At 50.1% G+C, this 20,990-nt stretch overlaps 9 protein-coding genes across 9 annotated transcripts; 7 read left to right on the forward strand and 2 right to left on the reverse strand.

The window, feature by feature from the left end:
• Positions 1-203: 203 nt before the first annotated feature.
• Positions 204-1,945, forward strand: CI109_107156 (uncharacterized protein; the record flags this gene model as incomplete). Its single annotated transcript, XM_032003613.1, has 9 exons — positions 204-301; positions 372-470; positions 539-637; positions 705-836; positions 886-989; positions 1,048-1,101; positions 1,166-1,593; positions 1,660-1,775; positions 1,834-1,945. 9 exons carry the CDS (start codon positions 204-206, stop codon positions 1,943-1,945), a joined length of 1,242 nt encoding a protein of 413 aa, XP_031862026.1.
• A 273-nt stretch (positions 1,946-2,218) lies between these two features.
• Positions 2,219-2,807, forward strand: CI109_107157 (uncharacterized protein; the record flags this gene model as incomplete). The annotated part of the gene is made up of 2 exons (XM_032003614.2): positions 2,219-2,536; positions 2,718-2,807. 2 exons carry the CDS (start codon positions 2,219-2,221, stop codon positions 2,805-2,807), a joined length of 408 nt encoding a protein of 135 aa, XP_031862027.2.
• Positions 2,808-3,096: 289 nt separating this feature from the next.
• CI109_107158 (uncharacterized protein) lies at positions 3,097-3,673 on the reverse strand (the record flags this gene model as incomplete). The annotated part of the gene is made up of 2 exons (XM_032003615.2): positions 3,097-3,397; positions 3,549-3,673. The coding sequence occupies 2 exons, from the start codon at positions 3,671-3,673 to the stop codon at positions 3,097-3,099; spliced, it is 426 nt and encodes a 141-aa protein (XP_031862028.2).
• Positions 3,674-4,030: 357 nt separating this feature from the next.
• CI109_107159 (uncharacterized protein) lies at positions 4,031-5,875 on the forward strand (the record flags this gene model as incomplete). The annotated part of the gene is made up of 6 exons (XM_032003616.1): positions 4,031-4,078; positions 4,186-4,390; positions 4,476-4,635; positions 4,696-5,171; positions 5,243-5,401; positions 5,526-5,875. 6 exons carry the CDS (start codon positions 4,031-4,033, stop codon positions 5,873-5,875), a joined length of 1,398 nt encoding a protein of 465 aa, XP_031862029.1.
• Positions 5,876-6,159: 284 nt separating this feature from the next.
• CI109_107160 (uncharacterized protein) lies at positions 6,160-7,611 on the reverse strand (the record flags this gene model as incomplete). The annotated part of the gene is made up of 7 exons (XM_032003617.1): positions 6,160-6,168; positions 6,237-6,398; positions 6,478-6,798; positions 6,876-7,080; positions 7,161-7,337; positions 7,431-7,502; positions 7,559-7,611. The coding sequence occupies 7 exons, from the start codon at positions 7,609-7,611 to the stop codon at positions 6,160-6,162; spliced, it is 999 nt and encodes a 332-aa protein (XP_031862030.1).
• Positions 7,612-8,244: 633 nt separating this feature from the next.
• Positions 8,245-10,644, forward strand: CI109_107161 (uncharacterized protein; the record flags this gene model as incomplete). Its single annotated transcript, XM_065967974.1, has 8 exons — positions 8,245-8,544; positions 8,676-8,778; positions 8,854-8,907; positions 8,980-9,089; positions 9,213-9,426; positions 9,503-9,639; positions 9,695-9,763; positions 9,991-10,644. 8 exons carry the CDS (start codon positions 8,245-8,247, stop codon positions 10,642-10,644), a joined length of 1,641 nt encoding a protein of 546 aa, XP_065824046.1.
• Positions 10,645-11,767: 1,123 nt separating this feature from the next.
• CI109_107162 (uncharacterized protein) lies at positions 11,768-12,987 on the forward strand (the record flags this gene model as incomplete). The annotated part of the gene is made up of 4 exons (XM_032003619.1): positions 11,768-12,362; positions 12,428-12,494; positions 12,551-12,734; positions 12,832-12,987. 4 exons carry the CDS (start codon positions 11,768-11,770, stop codon positions 12,985-12,987), a joined length of 1,002 nt encoding a protein of 333 aa, XP_031862032.1.
• A 2,069-nt stretch (positions 12,988-15,056) lies between these two features.
• CI109_107163 (uncharacterized protein) lies at positions 15,057-17,852 on the forward strand (the record flags this gene model as incomplete). The annotated part of the gene is made up of 2 exons (XM_032003620.1): positions 15,057-16,623; positions 16,678-17,852. 2 exons carry the CDS (start codon positions 15,057-15,059, stop codon positions 17,850-17,852), a joined length of 2,742 nt encoding a protein of 913 aa, XP_031862033.1.
• Positions 17,853-17,966: 114 nt separating this feature from the next.
• CI109_107164 (uncharacterized protein) lies at positions 17,967-20,753 on the forward strand (the record flags this gene model as incomplete). The annotated part of the gene is made up of 12 exons (XM_032003621.2): positions 17,967-18,001; positions 18,246-18,427; positions 18,590-18,751; positions 18,867-18,961; positions 19,021-19,068; positions 19,170-19,260; positions 19,329-19,449; positions 19,519-19,658; positions 19,723-20,090; positions 20,155-20,409; positions 20,488-20,589; positions 20,658-20,753. 12 exons carry the CDS (start codon positions 17,967-17,969, stop codon positions 20,751-20,753), a joined length of 1,695 nt encoding a protein of 564 aa, XP_031862034.2.
• Positions 20,754-20,990: the final 237 nt, after the last annotated feature.

A 20,990-nucleotide genomic window follows, 5' to 3' on the forward strand; every position in this document is an offset into this window, starting at 1 on the left:
CCTCTTCCCACTTCCAACCTCCACCTTGCCCGACTGCCACAATCACAAATAACGCCGTCTTCGCAACCCGGTACAACCTGCAATCATAGTAACCGGAACACGTCCCATCTAATCAAAGATAAAATGATATACATCCTCTTGATTCCTTTGCTTTGTTACTTTGTTACTAACACTTGTAACAGACTATACGAACAACAAACAACATGAAGCCATCCATCAGAGCACTAGCATCAAACGTCGCACGACAAGAATCATTCATCGTAGCTTCGAAACGTACACCTTTCGGAGCTTATGGCGGAAAGTGAGTTTCCAAGTTGGATAAGAAAGAGGGCGTGCAGGGCGTGCAGGCTGACAAGTGGTCATGTTCTCAGGCTGAAGGAGCTGAAAGCTTCAGAGCTTGGAGGATTAGCAGGAAAGGCGGCTCTAGCGGAACTGCCTGCAGGAGTCGAGGTGGACCAGGTCTTCTTTGGGTAAGCCACACATTGCGTTTCTGAATGACGGAGTAACAAGCTGATATATTGATATGTATTACAAATAGTAACGTCGCACAGTCGGACAACTCGACGCCGTACCTCTCTCGTCATGTTGGACATCTCTCCGGCCTGGGACCAACTGTCCCAGCTCTCACCATAAACAGGTACGTTTCAGCTATGTCCGGCGCAATCTTGGCCGGGGTCCGAAGCTGAGTGAGCCTGTCCGAACAGATTATGTGGTTCGGGGTTCCAAGCCGCTATCACAGCTGCGCAACATATCACACTGGGAGAGGCAGATGTGTGTCTCACGGGTGGTGCAGAAGCGATGAGTATGAGTCCGTATACCTTGTCGGGGCTGTCTCGGTGAGCTTTGACGACTATCTGAATGACGTGGACGATGTTTAACTCATAGTCAAAGTTTCGGAAATCGATACGGAATCGATCTCAAGCTGGAAGATTCGCTGGCGGCAGCCTTGGTGGATCAGAATCCAGGTGGTGCTAAAACGCCTATGGGAGGTGAGCACATAGCACAGACCTTCTATTGGGCTCAGCTGACGTGTGATCCTGTCCTCAGTCACCGCCGAAAATCTAGCGAAGAAATACGGAATCTCAAGGGATGAGTGTGATGGTGAGTCGACAGTCTTTGAGCGTGTTGAGATGAAATGCTGATTCGACTCTCGTTCCTCTTTCAGCCTACGCCCTCATGTCACAGCAACGATACGGTGCCGGTCTCGCCGCTGGAGCTTTCGTATCCGAGATCGTTCCCGTCAATCTGAAACCCATCAAAGGAGTCCCCCAAACACTCTCCGCTGACGAACATCCTCGTCCTCAATCCACACTCGCGTCACTCGAAAAGCTTCCTCCGGTATTCGCCAAAGATGCAGGAACAGTCACCGCGGGTAACGCATCGGGTATCTGTGATGGTGGAGCAGCGAACATTGTGATGTCCGAGCAAGCGTTGAGCAAGTACGGCGTGACGCCCTTGACGAGAATTGCAAGTTACGCATGGAGCGCTTGTGAGCCGGAGATCATGGGTATCGGACCCGTCGTAGCTGTGAGAGAAGCATTGAGGAAGATCGGAAAGACCGTACAAGATATGGACATCATCGAGGTCAACGAGGTGAGCAGGCTGTTCTGTCGCTAACATCGCATGTGTCCACAAACTGACATACTACGGACCTGACAGGCATTCGCTGCACAATGGTTGGCGGTGCAAAGGGAGCTGGAATTGCCGATAGAACGAACAAACATGTTTGGAGGAGCTATCGCCGTCGGCCATCCTCTCGGAGCCAGCGGTGCCAGGTGAGCCGATTGTTATCGATTCATCGTTATAACCAGAGCTGACTTTTGGTACTTGCAGAATCCTCGGCAATCTCACACACAACCTGCACAGACTGAACAAACAATGGGCATTGGGTGCAGCTTGTATTGGTGGTGGACAAGGTATCGCTGTTGTACTTGAAAGAGTCTAGTTGTGTTGTATGCATTTTTGTGTGCGTGTGTGTGTGTGGAGCGGTGTGTGGTCTTGAAGCTTTTTGAGTCAGGTGCGAGAGCTGCGATGGGAGGTCCTTTGATTCCTTTGACCGTTATGCCTCAGGTTGCTGTCGCTTGGACACAAATCGAAAGGCGCCCGCTCTCAGCGGGATACAAAAACTGCGAACCGGAAATACATTTGGCCTTCACTGTTCACAAGTCGATACATCCACCGGCGAAGGTCAGCTATTATTCAACAAAAACCTCGCCTGATGCCAGACCGTACCACCATCGTCAAGCGTTCACATTCTCTTACTCCACCTCTACCTCCTTTTCCTTCTCCCAGCCCCACCGACATCAAGCCAGAGATCACTTTCACCACCATGACCACACCTGACTTCGACTTCAAAAAGCCTTTTACATCATCGAAGAAAAAGTCCAAGTCTAAAATCACGACACCCTCAAGTAACAAGTCGTCTACTAGTCCTGGCGGAAGGAAATCGGAGGGCTGGACGCCTGAGATGAGGTTGAAGTTGTTTGAGAAATTTGTCGAATTGGCGGATGTGAAATGGGATGAAGTTGCGATAAAGGTGAGTGGAACTCTTCATGAATAGCGAATCTCTTGTCCCTTTTCCAATCTATTTGTCTTCACCACTCGACCCGCTTCAACTGCCACCGCTATTGATAGTTGGATGGAGAGTGGTCTCACTGCTTCAGTTGGCGAGAAGGGCGTTTGTTTTGCTGACATCAGCCATATTTGGTCGCATGCAGATGGGAAATGGATATACTGGTAAACAGTGTAGGGAGCAATGGCAGCGTGCCACAGGGAAGAAGATCAAAAAGGCTTTGGCGGAGGAGTAGAGGGGACCCCAGCGGATCGAACGATATCAGCAGTATGAGTTAGGAGATCAAGGACGTGCAAGCAGGTATAATATGACCGAGATTTACCGCAGAATGGAGGAGGACACGTCGCCAATTTGAGTGTTGCTCGTGTACTTTTATGTCGCGCAAAGGGGTATCGATGCATGTGATATACAATGGAGTCAAAATCGTACTTTTGCAGCAGCAGATGGTATGTCGTCGTCGTGTGGTTCTAGTTCTTCTCGCTCAGTTTCGTCATCTGGGCATCTACAAGAAGAACGCCAAGTGATTAGTGATCGTTCCCTCCGAACAGACCAGTCATCCTGTTATCTATCTCCGTATTGAGAGCACGGTCACGTCTCCAACTCACCTGTACGCCAACCTCATCTCTCCATTTTTCAAATTCCACTTCTCTCGATTTATAGCTCTTCACTAATCCATCCAAAACCTCTTTGATCCCCGCGAAATTCGTTTCTAAGCTCGGGACGACGTCGACAACAGACCGTTTGACGAGCGTACCGCCTATCAGTCGATAGCATGTTCGAGAAGGGTCGGAGGTGGTCAGTGGTCGAAGGGTGGAGAGGACCAAGCTGCACACCAGATGGCAATGTCAGCAAGTGTGATTAGAGCGGCAATCGAAAGCAGATGCAGACGTCGTAGAAGTGGGGGAAGTGGGGAGAGTCTAGCAGATATGGACAAGAGTCCTAACCGCTAATGCTGAGTAACATGTGCAATACTCACGCATGCTCTTCCATCTCCGATTCTATCTCTCCAATCTTCTGAGCGAGGTTTTGCAGCTCCGTCCTATATCTCTGGAAGATGACGGGAACATCTTGAGGACTCGCTTGATTCGCTTTCGGGGGCATCGTGAGGTTTCGACTGGCAGGTTATGCTTGATGAGTAGGACTAAAGCACTGTGATGTGGTCTTGAAGATACTAGCTGCTCTCTCTGTACCAGCATTCATATTGTCGAAGACGCGAGTACTCGAGGCCCCGCGTTGTAATGAATCGGAAATACGGCGATTTGACTGATTGTGGCAGAATGTGCCACTTCAAGTAGACTTTTGTTCTCCCTCTCTCACTCACTCACCTCGTCGCAATGTCAAAAGTTGAACCACCTGAATCAGTCAGTGCTTGTCGATCAACCAACTCAAAAGAGACTGTCTGACGTCTCAACAACAATAGAAGAGAAAGGAATAGGAAGACTTATAGACGTATTCATCATGGTCGACGCTATCTCCATCGCACCAGAATTGCCTTTCAAGCAGCAGGTGAGTTGTTCCTTCCTTCCTCACTCCTCTGTCCCTCTGAAATATTGGAAGGTGGTATGACGCTGCTGCATCTTGAGCTGTCATGACTGATAATACTCTCTGTACAGGTCCTCGAGCTCGCCGCCCATCTCTCTCGATCCATCCCCAACCCCGACCAAACCAACATTCGCGAATTTGTCGCATCCTTCGAAGCACAAGTGCAAGTTGAGGAAGGACAGGAGATCAGCGAGGAGAAGAAGAAGGAGGTTGTCAAATCTATAGTGGGGAAGTTTGTCGAGCTCAAGGGAGGTCTCGAAGCTGCCAAGGAGTCTGGTACGTTGCGATCTCATTAAATCCAATCCCAATCGATAGGTCAATGTTTGAAATTAGCTGATGTGTGTCATCGTGCACTTCGTAGAGGTCGAAAGCTCTCATTTGTTATTACAATATCTCCTCTCAACCTCTTTCGACGCTTCTTCAGAGGACTACTCTTCCGCCATCAAGTCTGTTGCCGAGGCTGTCAAGAAGGGCGCAGAGGGTTCCAACAAGGCTGGACGAGTCGAGGCCGGTGCTCGAATGTGTGTAACCCTTCGTATACCTTGGAATAAGGTGAAATGCTGACGTATGATGTATCGTAGCCTTAACAATACTTACAACCTTCTCCCTGCCTCATCTCCTCTCCGACCATCCGTTCTCCTCACTCTCCTCTCTCTCCTCGCCGGTCCATCCGACCTCTCCTCTCTGCCCCTCACCACCCAAACACTCACCATCGCACTTGCACAATGGCAACTCTCCTCCGCTGAGAAAGTCCAATTCCTCTCCTCCGCTTCTGAGCTCTTCCAATCCTCCGGCTCTCTCCCCCGCGCTCTCGACCTCCTCACTCTCGCCCTCAAGGAGAGCGTCGAGGCTCAGCTCGTCGAAAAGGCTATCTTGGTCGCTTTGGCTGTCCAGGACAAATTCGAGTTGGACGATGTGTTGTCGGTCCAGGGTGTTAAGGAGCAGTTGAGCGGTAAGGCCGCAGAGGTCGTCAGTCTGTTCGAGGGTGATGAAGTCGAAGCTGTTGGAAAGGGACAGAAGTGGGTCGCGGCAAACGGATCTTGGGTCGAGAGTGCTGGTGAGTTTGCAATTCTAGTCCGAGGCAGACCAGTCGTCATAAAAAATACTGACCGTATATGGGACATTTAGGTATCACCGGGTTCACTGCCGACTCGGTTTTGAGAAAACTGAGACTTATCGCCCTTGTTGCTCTTGCCGCAAAGAGCGAGACTCGACAACTCGAGTATGCCCCTATCGCCAAAGCTTTGTCCATCGACGAGTCCGAGGTGGAGACCTGGGTCATTGACGGTGAGTGTCGTTTTCTACCACGATGATAAGTCTGCGGGGATGTGAGAAGTTCCTCGTTGTATCGTGATCTGCTTCGCTGCAGTCTCGATCACTCATGCTGACATCTGTGTACGTCTCGTCATAGCTATCCGATCAAAACTTATCGTCGCTCGAATCTCTCAACCGCAATCCCTCATCCGAATCCAGTCTCTCTCTTCATCATCCACCTCTGCGCGACGATTCGGTTCTTCCGAATGGCAATTGCTCGAAAAGCGTCTGACTGAATGGAAGAAATCAGTCAGCGAGGCTAGATCTGTCGTTGAGGAGGCCGAGGCGTTGGCGGCTCAAGGACCGGTGGTCCAACAGCAAAGGCGTGGAGGAGGAAACAGACGACAACAAGGTCAGGGTCAAGGACAACAGCAGCAGCAAGGACAGGGTGGTGAGGGCGAGAGACAGGGACAGGGACAGGGACAGGAGGAGGCGGTCGTTGCTTAGATGGGTTGGGTCACATTGGGACATGCATCTGTGCTTTATGATGGTTTTGGGAGACATTTGCATACGCGACTGTACTCTAGACAGTCCTGGGAATGTCAGGAGAGGTACTGAGTCATACGTTTTTCAAGTACAAGATGGTGTCTTTGATCTCATGGATGATTTGTTCACATAGGCTTTATATCTCGGACAATCAGGCATTGTGACAGATATTTGTTGCATTCTCGATCCGACTGAACCACTAATTAGATACATCTACGACAACCGTCATCCATCTCAACCAACGATCAGACCATCTGAAGTGTCGAGCGTTCATCAGTCAACCTTTCCATTGAGAAACTGCGGTACGACCAATCGAACTCACTAATTCTTTCTGGAAAACCCCGGGATACCTATCCCCCTTGACTCCTTCCGTGTCGAGGAACGTCTGAATTTCGGCGAGTTCGGAAGTGGACAACTTGATGTTGATAGCCTGAGTGTTGGAGATGACCCTACTGGTTTTGGATGAACCGGGGATAGGAATGATCTGTGAGTGTGAGACGATGCTAATGTCAGTTACCAGTTTCTTGTCATCGTACATGAGAGGAAGGTTTGTCTTAACTTACAAAGTCGGAGAGCTGAGTAAGCCAAGCGAGTGCCAATTCACCCGTCTGGATACCCTTTGATTTGGCAATCTCCTCCAACTTCTCTACCAGTCTGACATTCGATTCGAACGCTTCTCCTTGGAATTGTGGGAACATACGAAGCATATTACCTTCTGCTATGTCGTCGACCTTCTTCAGTGCGCCAGTCAACATACCGCGTCCGAGAGGAGAGTAGGCGAAGATTGGGACAGAGTGGGTTTCGGACCAAGCGATCACTTTTCGGATTTCGGAAGAGTAGGCGAAGAGAGAGATCTCGTTCTCGATAAGGGAGATGGGTGTGATCTGTAGTGATCAATCATCAACGTCTAAATACGCGCAGGAGAGCAGTGAGACGACTCCGCACCGACACTGATACTCACCTTTGAGGCCCTCTCGAGCGAAGCAGCGGAGATCTCACTCGCTCCAATCTCGTTGAACAAACCCTCCTTTTGTAAAGTCACAAGGTTCTGGAACGATTCTTCGACGGCATCACTCGACTCTAACCGGGCAAGGAGGAAAATATCGATCGATTTGTCGCCCAAAATCGCTTGCATCTCTTTGATCTCCCGTCGAACATGACCAATGCTACAGACAATATGTCAGCTATCTCCCTATATGACGAAGAGGTAGACAGAGCTTGAATGATGATCGACTTGTCGACTCACTCTTTACCTCTGCTAGAGAAGGTTGAAGCGTCGTATCCGCCCTTGATGACGAGTACGATCTTTTCTTTGTATTCTGGATACTTGGCGAAGAATTTGGCGATCAATCGGATATTCGCGTAGTCCGGACCGTAAAACGAAGCGGAGGACCAACATGTCGCACCGGCATCGGCGGCGGCTCTGCACGATGGATGATCGATTGATCAGTGTCAATATCAAGGAAGGGAAAAGGGATAGGAAGGAAGAAAGGAAGGAAGGAAGGACGGGACTCACTTCATCGCGGCGAGCGAGCCTTGCTCATTCGAAGCGTTGGCTGAATCGGTCGATAATTGCATGAGACCATATCTGGTTGGGTAGGTCAGCAAGGTCATACACCAGTATAGGAGCCCTATGAGACTTACCCAACTCGACCGACTTGTTTACCGGCAACGGTGATGGTGGGAATGCTTGACATAGTGAGGTGTAGCGAAAAGTGTTCGTAAGAATTTGACTTGAGTGAATGGGTTAGGAGTGTAGTGCTCGTTGTGTGAGTGTTTGGGAAGATGAGATTGAGACTCTTCAACCCTCCCTCCGACCCTCCTTATATACCTTTGTGGGAGCATCAGTAGTCCGAGGCAAGTGCGTCCTCGGTCAGTTCATATGACCCGCACATCGATCAATCAGTTATCCTCGGCGAGATAAGTATGTTTCGATCAATAGAGCAGTGTGATCTTATCCGGAGCCGGGATCTTATATCTTACATCGTCGCAATGAAATCATATGAATGACAAAGAATGAACAGGTGGATGAACTGCACGAGGTACGGTCTCCGAACGAGAAAGAAGGAGGGACGCCGAGCCCATTCCGGATCCGAAGATTAGATAGAGGGCGGGCCTCGGCGGTGACACACATCCGCACCTATAGTAATCAGGCGCGCCAAGCACACTTGGTTGTTGCCACCGCTTCGAACGCAACCTCAACTACGGTCTGTGCGTCAGTGACAATGCAAGTAGTCGCGATATCCTATACATGCGGACCACCTCAACCTCGACGAGTTTTCTCTCTTCCTGCATAGTGCACGACCGATCTACAATCGTATATTGTCAGCATGGACCCACTCGCATCATCCAATATCAACCCATCATGGTCCAATTCCCCTGAAACGCCCACGAACGCTTTACCTCAACCTCAGAGACGATCTCCTTCTCCACCAGCTCGCGAACCAAAGGTATTCGGAGCACCGGGTTTGGGTCTCGTACAGCCCCCTGTCCAAGCGTCTGATGCTAGCGGATCGGGATCTGGTTCTGGTGGCAGAGGGCCGATAGTTGCTCCTGCACCATTTTTGAGAGTGAGGATTGGCGCACTAGAAAGGAATAGGAAGGATCTGTTGATTCGTTTTGATGCGAGTGTGAGTGAGAGTCATCCACATTCTCATCCTGTCAATTCCCCCATATTCGATACCTTCGACTCTTGCTCGTCTGGTCGGGCGTGGAAAGTGTATATCGCTGACAAAATAAGTACTTGATTTGATGTCTGTAGACAAACTTGCCCAACTTTCGCACGACTCTATACCGTAATATGCAACGAAGTTATGTCGAATTTGTTCGATTCGCCGAACAAGCTCAGCTCACCAGTCCTCAGAGTGAGCCCTTGCATTCCCTTTCCAGTCACTGCTTCCTGAGTCTGGACGTGCTAAATCCTCCGCGTCCGCCCACAGCTATTATCCCCGCTCTACCACTCCCTTCTACTTCTGCCGTCACAGACGAAGAAGGTATGTCACGTCAATCATGCCTTGAGCTTTTTGGGACGATGGACTGATGATTCCTGTGTTATTGGTGTTCAGACGATCGACTGGTCCGCATCGCCATTCAGAGATGGTTTACGAGGATCTGCGAGGATCCTGTCTTGATCAAGGATGACGAGTTGCGAAGTTTCATTGAGTCAGACTTTGGCGTAGGTCCCTTCCTTTACCGCATGTTCTCCTCCCACCACTGTGATCTCGCGTTGTCATATCGCCATATCACTTTCAACGAATCCATTCCTTGGCTAACTTGGGTTCTTGGCGTGCATGCACAGTACTCCCCTGTCCCGCCTCCCTCGGCACGTCGTCATGCATCCTCAACATCAGCCGTTCCTGGCGTATTCTCAGCAGCACTCTCCAAAGTTGTAAGAAGAGGACCGCTGGACGAAGACGATGAGTTGCAATCTGCGAAGGTGGCAGTGGAGAAGCTGGAGGAGAGGTGGGGCGGCGCTGCTGCTGCTGTGGGGAACCTTGGCAAGGCCAGACGAGGTGAGTCAAGATGCCCTTGGTGCTGAGCGACAAACTCCTGACTGGGTCAAGGTCAAGCTGACTTGCCTGTACTCAGCCCTTGCCGTGTCCAACTCTGATGTTGGAGCCAAATTGATCAGTCTCTCAACGGTCGAGTCTGACATGCACCTCGCTGCGGCGGAGAGAAAGATGGGCAGGACTTGGGAACAACTTTCTGGAATGATGGGCGCTCAGGTGAGCTGTATGGTGCACGTTTTCGCGGTACTGGTAATTGATATCATTCCCTCAGGCTGCCAGCGAGAACGTCACCCTCAGCGATTCATTAGGATACCAAGCTCTGAACGCTAGATCTGCCAAGGTGAGCGCATAATGGCTATTCCCTCGCTGATATGTAGGACGCTCTGGCCCAACGAACGCAACTGCTCGAAGACTCGCAGACAGCTACCAAAGCAGCTATCAACAAACGACGTAATGTCGAGCGGCTCAAGGGTAGCTCGAGCATCAACCAAGCGAAGGTTGACGACGCTTTGAGCGAAATGCAAGAGGTGTGTACAAGTCAACGTTGAATGAGAGCTGATAAGCCAGGCAAATGCCCTCGAGACCGCCATATCGAGCAAAGTCAGCGCGATCTCAGCTCATCTACACCAAGCTCTCCGAGCTCACTCTCGACATGCCCACGAGGATGTGGCCGTCTCCTTGCTTGAAGCTGCGAGGATGTCAGTGATGTACCACAAACATACGTTGCGGGAGCTGGAGGCGTTACGACCGGATCTGGCGAGGGTTGGAGTAGCGGGTCCACTGCCACCTCCGCCTCTTTCTGTTCAGTCAACCCCTACTCGAGCGTCTGCGTCTTTGCCTTCACAACCACCTCAGGTCCCCTCATCTGCTCCAAGGGGATATCAAGCCCCATTACCGCCCAGTACTTCGTCTGCTCGACCGCCACCTCCACCAACGATGGATACCAGCAAATCGATGTTCCTGCCAGGTCAGAATGGTCATCCCAGACCTCAATCTGTCGGTTCGTTACCACCACAAATATCTCAACACGCTACTATGAACGCACCCAACCCGGGGATGAGCGGTGGTACTTTCGATCCATTAGGAGGTCAGACGCAAATGACACAGAGTATGGTACTCCCAGGATCAAATCAGGGACAGAGGGGTGGACCGGTGGGTAGAGGGCCGACGAGGCGATTAGATGAGAGACAAGCAGCGAAGCTTTTGGCGGGCGGCTTCTAGGTCATGGTAGGAGGATGTACATAGGAATGGTAGAGCTTTGTATAGTATATTTTCATGCAAGATTGTCACAATCACGTCATCAAGCCTGTCGCTGTATAGAGGTGTATGTCTGGCTGATACTCGCAGTGATACGAGAACGGGAAGGGATGTGCTTGGCATTGTTTAGTAGAGCATTTCTTATCTGATTTGCACAATACACGCATTTGCCTACCTTTCTCGTGATTAAACGCGCTGTCGTGTAGTGCGTAGTTGATTGACGCGGAGGAATCCGGGAGATCCGGAAGCTTACCATTAATTTCTAGGGTTTGAAGTTGCACCAGCACGTGGGAATTGTTCAGGGTTCAGGGACGCGAAAACAAAACAAACCTGATCGTACCACCGTCGTTCCACCTTTTTTTTGTTATTGGTGGTGTGGTATAGTGCTTACTAGTCAAGAGCTATGCTTGAGTGGTGAAATGGGTGGGTATATGGACAACTATCCCCTACTGCACTCTCTTTCTCATACATACATCCATTCATACACGTACACCTACATTCAAAGATCAATCATATAACACGTACTCATAGTGGCTGAAATCCAACTGGTCAGCCAAAACGAAAGAGACAAAAACCAAAACCAAACAACACGCTCGTTTCACCGACGCAGTTCTCGTACGACGAAAAAATAAAAATAATCAATCAATAATTTCACCACACCTCCTTTCTATAGAACAAACAGACAGACACTATCTATCTTGTCACAACAATCATAACATATACCTAATCCTTCCGAATCACTCTTTCATCCACTCCGACTCTCTCCTCTCTTTACATAGCAACTTGAAGTCACGCCACTACATATCGACCACCACAGCAAAACGCGAAACCTTTCCTCTCGGCCGAACTCTCAAAAGTGGCACGTACCAAAACAACACCGAGCAACCAAAGTGGGACGACGACTTGTGAATACTCGAACCACTTCTACGTTTGTTGTCATCAATATCAACAATTGCGGTGTATCAGAGCAAGGAGATAATCTGGCGATAAATCTACTTTGCCTTTTGGATTTCAACATCAACATCGATCGAACCATTTATCTTAGTACCACCACCACCAACAGTTGCGCCACCCACACCACATCAACATGGACATCGTACTCTCCTTAGCGGACGACTATGTCCTTGACCGAGTCTACTCGTATCTTCTCCCTCATCCTCCTATTCCCTCTTCTGTGCCCGAGCTGCTGAACGCCACTTCGCTCTCGGAGACATACTCCACCTCAACCACCTACCACCCAACATCATCACGTCTCCCCCCGGGCACTTCATCCTTACTTCCTCGAGATTCGATGTTACGACAGGCGACATCGATATTCTTCATCGCGTTATTAGGTGCTTACGCACTGTATTTCCTCTTCTGTTCCATATCATATTTCATCTTCTACGATCGACGACTCGAACATCACCCGAAATTCTTGAAAAACCAAATCAGAAAAGAGATCAAATCATCAATGATCGCCGCTCCAGTCATAGACGTCATGACCCTCCCTTGGTTCTTGGGAGAGATCAGAGGACATTCGAAATTGTATGAGAATGTGGGAGATTACGGATGGACATATCTCATCGTCAGCGTTTTCATGTTCTTGGCTTTCACGGATTTCGCCATCTACTGGGTTCATAGATTGGAGCATCATCCTTTGATCTATAAACACGTTCACAAACCCCACCACAAGTGGATTGGTGAGTCACGATCTCTCCTAGCTGATACAGTGCTTGGCCAAATGCTGATATACCGTTGTTCTTAGTGCCCACACCTTACGCAGCTCTCGCTTTCCACCCTGTTGATGGTTACGCCCAATCACTTCCTTACCAGTGAGTAATCATATCCCTTCATCTCATGACACGAGCTAACCCTCCTACCCCCTCAGTATCTTCCCCTTCCTCTTCCCTCTCCACAAATTCGCCTACCTCGGCCTATTCGTGTTCGTCCAGTTCTGGACTATCCTCATCCACGATGGTGATATGATCTCGGGTCATTTCCTCGAGAGATATATCAACTCGCCAGCTCATCACACCCTGCACCATCTGTACTTTACTTGCAACTACGGCCAGGTGAGTTATACTTGCATTCCACACACTTCCCCTTTCGTTGCACCGCGCACTATTCAAGGGATGTTCATCACTGTGCTGACATCACTCCTTTCGGTAGTACTTCACATGGGCGGACGACTACTTTGAGTCATACCGAGAACCTCGACCTGAGCTCGACCCAATCCACGAATCACTCCGAATGATGAAGAAGAAGGGACTGATCGACGAAGCTGGAAACCCAATCCCTCAACGTGCCGAGAAGAAAGAGCAGTAATTCCTTTGGTTTGGTTTGGGTTCGGGTTTTGGTATTATTATAATTGAAATGTCTTTGACGAACAGTGGAAACGAGGCGGACGGACGACGGACATCATTAGAGATGTTAGATGTAGAAGTAGATGAGGTAGTCATATGTGGAAAACCGTCTCCAGTAATAGACGGATAAACATATACATATATACCAGGTGTCGTAATATGATACCGAAATGCACCATTGATATCAGTTTCATGAACACAGCTGCTGGTGTTGACATTAGTCAAGATACTGCTGCTGCTGTTCGCAAGACGAGTATTGACTGAAACGATGCATTTTCGTGCAATGGCAGTGTTACAACATGATCAACGTATGATGTATTATGCTTCTAAGCTTACGTTCTCCCCCAATCTAGAGCCCACACTCGTTCAAAACCACCCGTACTCCCCTCTCATTACCCAACACCCACTCCGTGTTATCGCTCCCCATCCTCATCCCCACCATCCTCTTCTACCACCTCGTAGCCCACCTTGACCCACTCTCCACACCCTTCACATCCAACCACTTCGACTCCTTCTTCAAGCTGATCTAGGGTGATGACGAATCGACCTGAACACCGACATGGATGACTGAACCAGCGAGCCTCGAGTTCGTCTTCCGTACTGTCGACTTCTGTTTGTGTTTCGAGAGAATCGACAAACGGTGAATCAGAGTGATGAGGTGTAAATTCGTCCAAAGAGATATGTCGAAACACATGTGGTCCGTCTCTCTCTTTCTGGCTGTTAATTACGTACCCCTCATACCCTTGCTTTTGGCCGAGTTGAGAAGAATACGTCTCGAGGTAGGTTTGTAAGAGGATAGGATCGGTAAGGGTTGATTTGGCTTCGTTTATCGAACGTATTCTAGCGCCGGATGTTGAACTTTCCGCGAAGGCGGAGGGGTCGTTGTCATTAATGTTGGGGTCAAAGTTGTTGTTGGAGCTTGAGTATGAGGATGAGGCATGGGTTGGAGGAAATGAAGAGAGATTCTTGTCTGGATGATGCTACGGACATATCATCAGGACGAATTCGAGGTAGAGGTAGAACACAGATAGTCCAAAGATGAGTCATGATGACATGGAACGCCATGCTATGTGAAGACTAGAGCTCGAGCTGGGAATGAAAAGCAACACTCACTAGCAACACTAATCGTCTCCACGCTTTGATCACGTCCGCCGTCGAAGCATCTTGCGAAAGACCGAGGACGGCGTAGTAATCTACAAAGGGAGTTTGGGAAGGTATCTTCGGTGAGTGTGTGTGGGTGGGTATGTATGTATGAAGGGTTGCTACAGCAGGACTGGAGACTGTCTTCCTGCAAAACGCTTGCGTTCGGAGCTATCACTATTATCAGGCTATGTAGTTCTGTCTTGTTTCAAGTATTGTACAGCACGTCTCGTAAGGTTGTTCCCAACTTTCTGTTCACTCGCTGTCTTGCGCACTAGACTCGGACAAGTGCGATTTGCCACCGAAAAAAGACAAAAAAGGCATTAAATGTACTCAACCCACCCACTTTAGGGAGATCTCAATCGAACGTAATTAGCATCACCATCACACTCACTCGACCGCGCCACCGTGTACAGTAAGTACTTGCATCTACATTTACATCCTTCCTCGGTCTTACTTAAACCCAAACACAGATAGATCAACCGCTGCATCCCTGGCTACCTGTGAGTCATCTCTCTTCTCTCTATAGCTCTGCTCTCGACGAGGGGCGCACCTGCGAAGTGTGCGCTTGAGTTTGAGTACACGCACGGTGGCAAGGAAGCTTTGAATGACCCGGACTCGGAGCCGATGTTGATTCATGTCACAGAATACACGATCAGAAAAGTAAACAAAATCACAAGTTCTCGTTCAATTTATCGCATTATATCTCGTACGTCCCCTTCCCTATTCTCTTGCTCTTGGCCGACCGCTTCTCAAGTGTTCCAGTGTGCTGACTCGTCGATGTAGATCGATTCCAACAACTAATTTACGTTACGACTTCATCGTGAGTCTTTGCCACTCGTCTTAATCAACAAACAACAACATACTGACATATCATCTCACTCCGATCAGATGACCGACAACGCCAATACCAACACCGCTGCGCCAGTTTCTGATACCCCTGCTCCTAGTTCAGCTCCGGACCAAATCATCAATCCCTCCGCTTCACCATCCACACAGCCTGCCGCTGTTCTTCCAACCCCTCCTGCTCCTATCGCATCGACCTCCGCACCTACTGCCGCCACGTCATCTGCCAACGCTCCCGATATGACCAAAGGCAAGACGAAGAAACCTTCTCGTCGAGTCAAAGCCAGACCTAGACGTAGAGTCGCTGGCTCCGATGTCGAATCGGACGGCGAAGCAGCTTCGCAGGGCAGCTTGACGGATGCGAGTTCAGCTTCAGAACTCGACGACGATGATGACGAGGAAGAGGACGAGGACCATGAGGAGGTCCCATCCAAAAAGCCTGGGACATCAAAGTTTGAGGATGTCACACCTGTCGGATGGACAGAAGCTGTCGATAAAGGACAAACCGCCGAACTAACCTTTGACGAGTTCAATCGCGGCGAAGCAGGATCAGTAAGAGGTGCGGGAGCGAAAGGAGCTAGAGGAAGAGGAAGAGGTAGAGGTGGGGCAGCAGGACCCGCGAGAGAGTTGACAGAAGAAGAAAGGGCCAGAATCGAGGAGAACAGGAAGAGGAAGAAGGAGAAGATAAAGGCAAAGAGAGCAGAGTTGAAAGAAGCGAAGAGGAAGGAGAAAGAAGAAGCGAGTAAGGGTGTCAGTGCGCTTCCGACTGGTGCTGCGTCAGAACAGAAGGAAGAGGGCAAGAAGGGAAAGGGGAAAGGGAAAAAGAAGCTGGATGGACCTGTAAGCGCACCGTATAACCTGTCTGAGCAAAGACTGATCTCGATGATTTCCAAGTCCGTTGCTACTCCTGCTGTCACTCCTCTTGTTGAAGCCCTTGTCGAGCTCACATTGCAAGATCCAGCTGTCCAACCTTCCTCGACCGATTCTAGTCAAGATCCTCCCAACGGCAGGCCCGAACTCACCTCCACTGCTTCATCCAGCTCCGTTTTACCTAATCACGCTCGCCCACCCCGCGGAGGTAACAATCGTGACGCCTACACACAACGATTAGCGACAGATCCCAAGTTCACTCCCCGTGTTGGCGGGTTCTGGACCCACGATCAGAGACTATATGACTCAGGTCCAGTGGGAGAGGGAGCGTATACCGGCCTGAGACAGATGAGCGACTACTGGAGAGGACGAGGGGCACCACGCGGTGCGCGAGGCGGATTTAGAGGCAGGGGTAGAGGTTTCGGTCCTGGTCCTGCTGGAGCACCGTTCGCTGGGAGACAACCTCCGCCTCCGCCTCCTTCTGAGCCAAAACCAGAGTTGACTGTTGAGACTGAAGAGGAGAAGGGCGACGAACCGTTGTTGGAGATGGACAGATTAGAGAGGGAACTCGCCAAGAAGGAGCAGCCAACTCAAGTGGTACCTGTAGCAGCCCCGCCGAGGGAGAAGAAATGGGGCCACGAAGCATTTGAAGCGATTCAGACTGAATCGGAGAGGAAGGTCGTCAACGGCGTATTGAGAGGAGGCATCAGAGGTCGGGCCAGAGGCAGAGGTGGCTTTGTCCGTAAGTTATATTCTCTTCATAATGTTCACGAATATCAGCTTATTGTAGTATCAGCTCGCGGCGGACACTTTGGTCAGCCATTCCGGCCTGTAGAACTGCTTACTCCCCAATCTACATCCGGCCGAACAAATGTCAACATACCTTCAATCCCTGCTCCGACGAAACCTGTCTCGCTACCTGTATCTGCTGAACGACCTACTCAATCTGCCGAAGAACAGTCGACACAGCCCGATACAGACTCCTTACTTGGGGAGAGTGGACATGCTGTGACCGTCAAACTCCCTGGTTCTGACAAATCTGTCCAGGTGGACGGTCCCTCAACTGCACCCTCCGAGGTTGGAACGAAGGAGGCTCCGTTGATAAAGACTCCGGAGATCTCATCGAGCGGCCAAGCAATACTATACAGTTCACCCGTTCCTCCGCCTGCACCACCAGTAATGGCTCAACCACCAAAATCTCAAACACCAGATTTCGTTCCTTCGTCCCGTGTGCCGTATCTCAATGGCGGTCCTGCGGCAGCCCCTGTTTTTGTTCCTCAGTCTCATCCATCACCTTTAGCTGCTGGAAGTGACAACGGCTCAATCAGCAGTGCAGGTCAATTCCCGCCTGCATCATCTGGTCCTGCTGTCTATCCAGACGCCGGAGCAGAATTCTACCCTTCTAATAGGCCGGAGCAGAACGGCCAGGCCAGGCAATACTATCCCAACGGTGGGCCGAGAGCTTATCTTGCTCAACAGCAAGCCGGCTACGTTCAAGGCTCGTATAACCAATACCCGACTCAACATTCCAACCGAGTTTCCTTCTCAGGACCGGCACCTCAACAGTACTACGGCCAATCGGCTCCTACAGCAGGTGTTAATGGTTATGTGGACGGACGAGGATCACCTTTCAATGGATCGCCCAACCCGTATACCATGGCGAACGGAGGCCAGATGGGAGGTTACTTCGCCCCTGCTCGACCTAGTCAGAAGATCTCGATCCGTGCTCCAGCACCCGGATCACAATTGGCAAAGGGTGATGGGACACCTTCGTACGCTAATGTGAATTCGGGGTATTACCCACAACATTACAATCCGTATAATGCAGCGACAGGAGGAGCGCAGATGTACAATGGAGGTGGTGAAGAGGGGATGTATTACCCGATGGCGAACGGAGTTGCAGGACAAGGATATGGTTGGGACGGACAGGATGGAGGAGCATATGGATACGAGGGCGATTATGGGTACTAGGTAGGGAGGAGGTATTGAAGGAGGGGTATTGTTATCTATAAGTCTGGAAGGACGGAGCAGAGGAAGGGTCGCTTGTAATTAGTTGTGCATTTCATTGCTGGAACAGCAGAGTGCATGTGGGAGACGAAGAGAAGGAGGAGGAATGGGAAGTGGATGGGATGTAGCATAACTACTATGAAACTACTAAATTGTGCCACGCGACGCGTCTGTTTCGAAACAACAATTGCAACGTCCACTACACTTTGCAATTCATCTTCAGCTCGGACCACTTTTCGTCCGTTCCACAATCTTCATACAAGCCGTCAATATACCCTGCATAAGTCTGCACCGCACATCCTTTGACAAGGAATCATCTGCCCCGAACAATCACACGCTGAGGCGGTACTATTGAAGGAGCACCTACTTGGAGAGTGGAAAGGCAATGTCGACAATAGCAGGTCCGAGCCGTTCTCCCACGACTCGTACGGGCTCGGGTACAGGAATCGATGGCGGAGGCGGTGGAAGTCTATGGACTGAGATATTAGGGAGTGCGGATCGACAAAAGGGTTTGGGGAGGAAGAATGTGGTCTTGCTTTGTGAGTGTGAAGCGGACCATTGTCTTTCAGAGAGGTATGATGAGCTAATGATGTGCGTCGACTTTCCTCCCTTTACCTTCGATTCCTTGTCATAACCCCCATCGCTTGGTCTTATTTCTTAATGTGCCTCCTCTGGAATCAACCTGTGCTGTTTGGTATCAGCCGAGAGACATCATGGTCGGACACACTTGCTCTCGCAACTATCTCAAGTGAATAATAAACGACGTAAAGGACCGAATGATAGAGCCACCGCCCGAGCTCAAGGGTTGAGGAAGGGTCTGGCATTGGGCTACGAAGTAGTTGATATTAACGAGGGTGATGAAGGTATGTCCCATGCCATGATATGAACAGAGGGCTCAAGACCTGCTACTCCCCTAGGAGTAGGGGGTGTCGTTGATAAACGAAGCTGATTCGATGTATTTCTGCAATCATCATGTAGATTCCATACCTCCCTTATCGATATTTTATCCACCTTCATCACATCCTAGTCTGTTAAGATTGGTGCCTACGGCTTTACCTCCAAAGTCACTTTCCGTAAGTGACCGCTCGAACCGCGGAAGACGTTAGGACTACTGGCTGATTCCTTTTTGTAGGATACGGCTGTGGTGATTGTCCTGGACTGGACAAAGCCTTCATCAATGGTACGTTATCTCTTCCTTTCCCCCTCTTAACGCTTTTCTGGACAATCAAGATTAGGGGATGTGAAACGCTATCGCACAGAAGGCTAATACGACGAGCACAGGTTGGCGAGCTAGTGACTTGGTTATCGTGGGTAGATGAATGGGCTGCTCAGGCTGCTCAACCGGGCGAAACGGACGACCTTCGAGAACGATGTGCGTGGATTGTCGAACTTCTTCATCCTTGACGAGCAAAGAGTATAGAGACTGATTGCTTTGGACAGTACAATCGCACATCCAACATTATGTGGAGCCTTCATCCACCTCAACTGCAGGAATGTCCACAGCGTACACGGGTGTGGGAGCGGTTCTTCCGCTCGGACAAGGGACTTTGACCCTGAATAGGTGAGCTGAGATTGCTCAGTTGTTATCTCCAAGCGAGAATGAAGCAGCTGAGCGAGAGCTACGTTGCAGATCTGGCGTACCTATCATCGTGGTGTGTACGAAAGCGGACTTGATGGACTCGGTAGGGGATGAGATTGGGATGAAGGGAGGTGGATGGGAGGAGCGGACAGATTGGGTCCAGCAAGTCTTGCGAACAATATGTCTTGCTCGTGAGTTTGGGCATGACGCCAGTTGACCATATCATCGCGGACATCGACTGACCTCTCGTTTCAGATGGTGCATCACTGTTCTACACCGCTTCCACCCAACCGACAACATACACTCTCCTCCGCACATACCTCCTTCATCGGCTATACACGCCACCGCCGTCATCAGACCCCAGCGCACACGCAGCGATCACTCGTTTCCCCTTCCCTCACCGGGCGAACGTACTTGATAGAGACGCGGTGATGGTACCCGCCGGCTGGGACAGTTGGGGCAAGATCAACGTTCTGAGAGAAGGTTTCGATCCGAGTCGAGTTGGGAAAGCATGGGAAGTCAGTCTGGGAAGAAAGAACGGCGGAGATGACGCAGAGGACGGTGAAGAGGGATTGGAAGATCTCTGGGTGGGGATGATACCTGATACAGAGCGAGGTCCGAAAGTATGTTCTAGCTTCAAGATGTGGAAGGAGCAGAACTGATGCTCAATCTATCTGATGATCTTAGCCAACAAATCTCTCTGGGACAATAACGACGACCGAGCCAGAACAATCCTTCCTCTCACGTCAACTCGATGTCCTCACAAAAGACCCCAATAGAGATCCAAGACAGTCGTTCCGACATGCAGCTGCGACAGTGGTCGGTCCAATGGGAGGTAGCGAGGGTCTGAATCTACCAGGTGTGGAGAAGGTGATGAAGGAGATGGAGGGGGCGGAGAAGGGAGAAGAGCTCAAAGAGAAGTTTGCAAGGTTGAGCAGGAGGGTGAGTGGCGCCGTTTCACGACACAGATCAGCAGAGGTTCGTTGAGTGCTGATCAATGTGTACGGTGGGTGTATTTAGGAATCGACACGGGGGACAACGGGACCTTTGTCACCCACTACTCCTGCGCCTAGTGGCTCATCAGCGGCTCCTGCTATGCCAAATGAAGCGCTGCACAACTTCGTGAGTGAACACGCCCACGCCCGATGAGGTCTTCCGGAACGACCGCTGATGTGAGACTCAATTCGCAGTTCCAAGGGTTGTTGGCAAATAGAGGCAAGACAGCATCGACACCCACAGCGACTGCGACAAAGACCAGCAGTACGAATCCTGCTGAAACGAAGTAGATTGTAGTGGGGTTAACGTATACGGAATTGAGGAGCATCTAGCATCACTCTGTGATTATTGACGATATGCAACGATCTCTTGAATGGTGCATAGCATGTGCAACACCGACTTGGGAGAGCTGTTTGACAGCATGTACGGTCTTGAGCTGGTTGGATAAGCTACCTACAGTCTGCGCGATCTAACAATCGTATTCTTCGTATATGATATGCTATGGAAACGATCAAAGTAAAACAACC

The sequence above is a fragment of the Kwoniella shandongensis genome, chromosome 14 (assembly GCF_008629635.2).
Source record: "Kwoniella shandongensis chromosome 14, complete sequence".
NCBI classification, from domain to species: domain Eukaryota; kingdom Fungi; phylum Basidiomycota; class Tremellomycetes; order Tremellales; family Cryptococcaceae; genus Kwoniella; species Kwoniella shandongensis.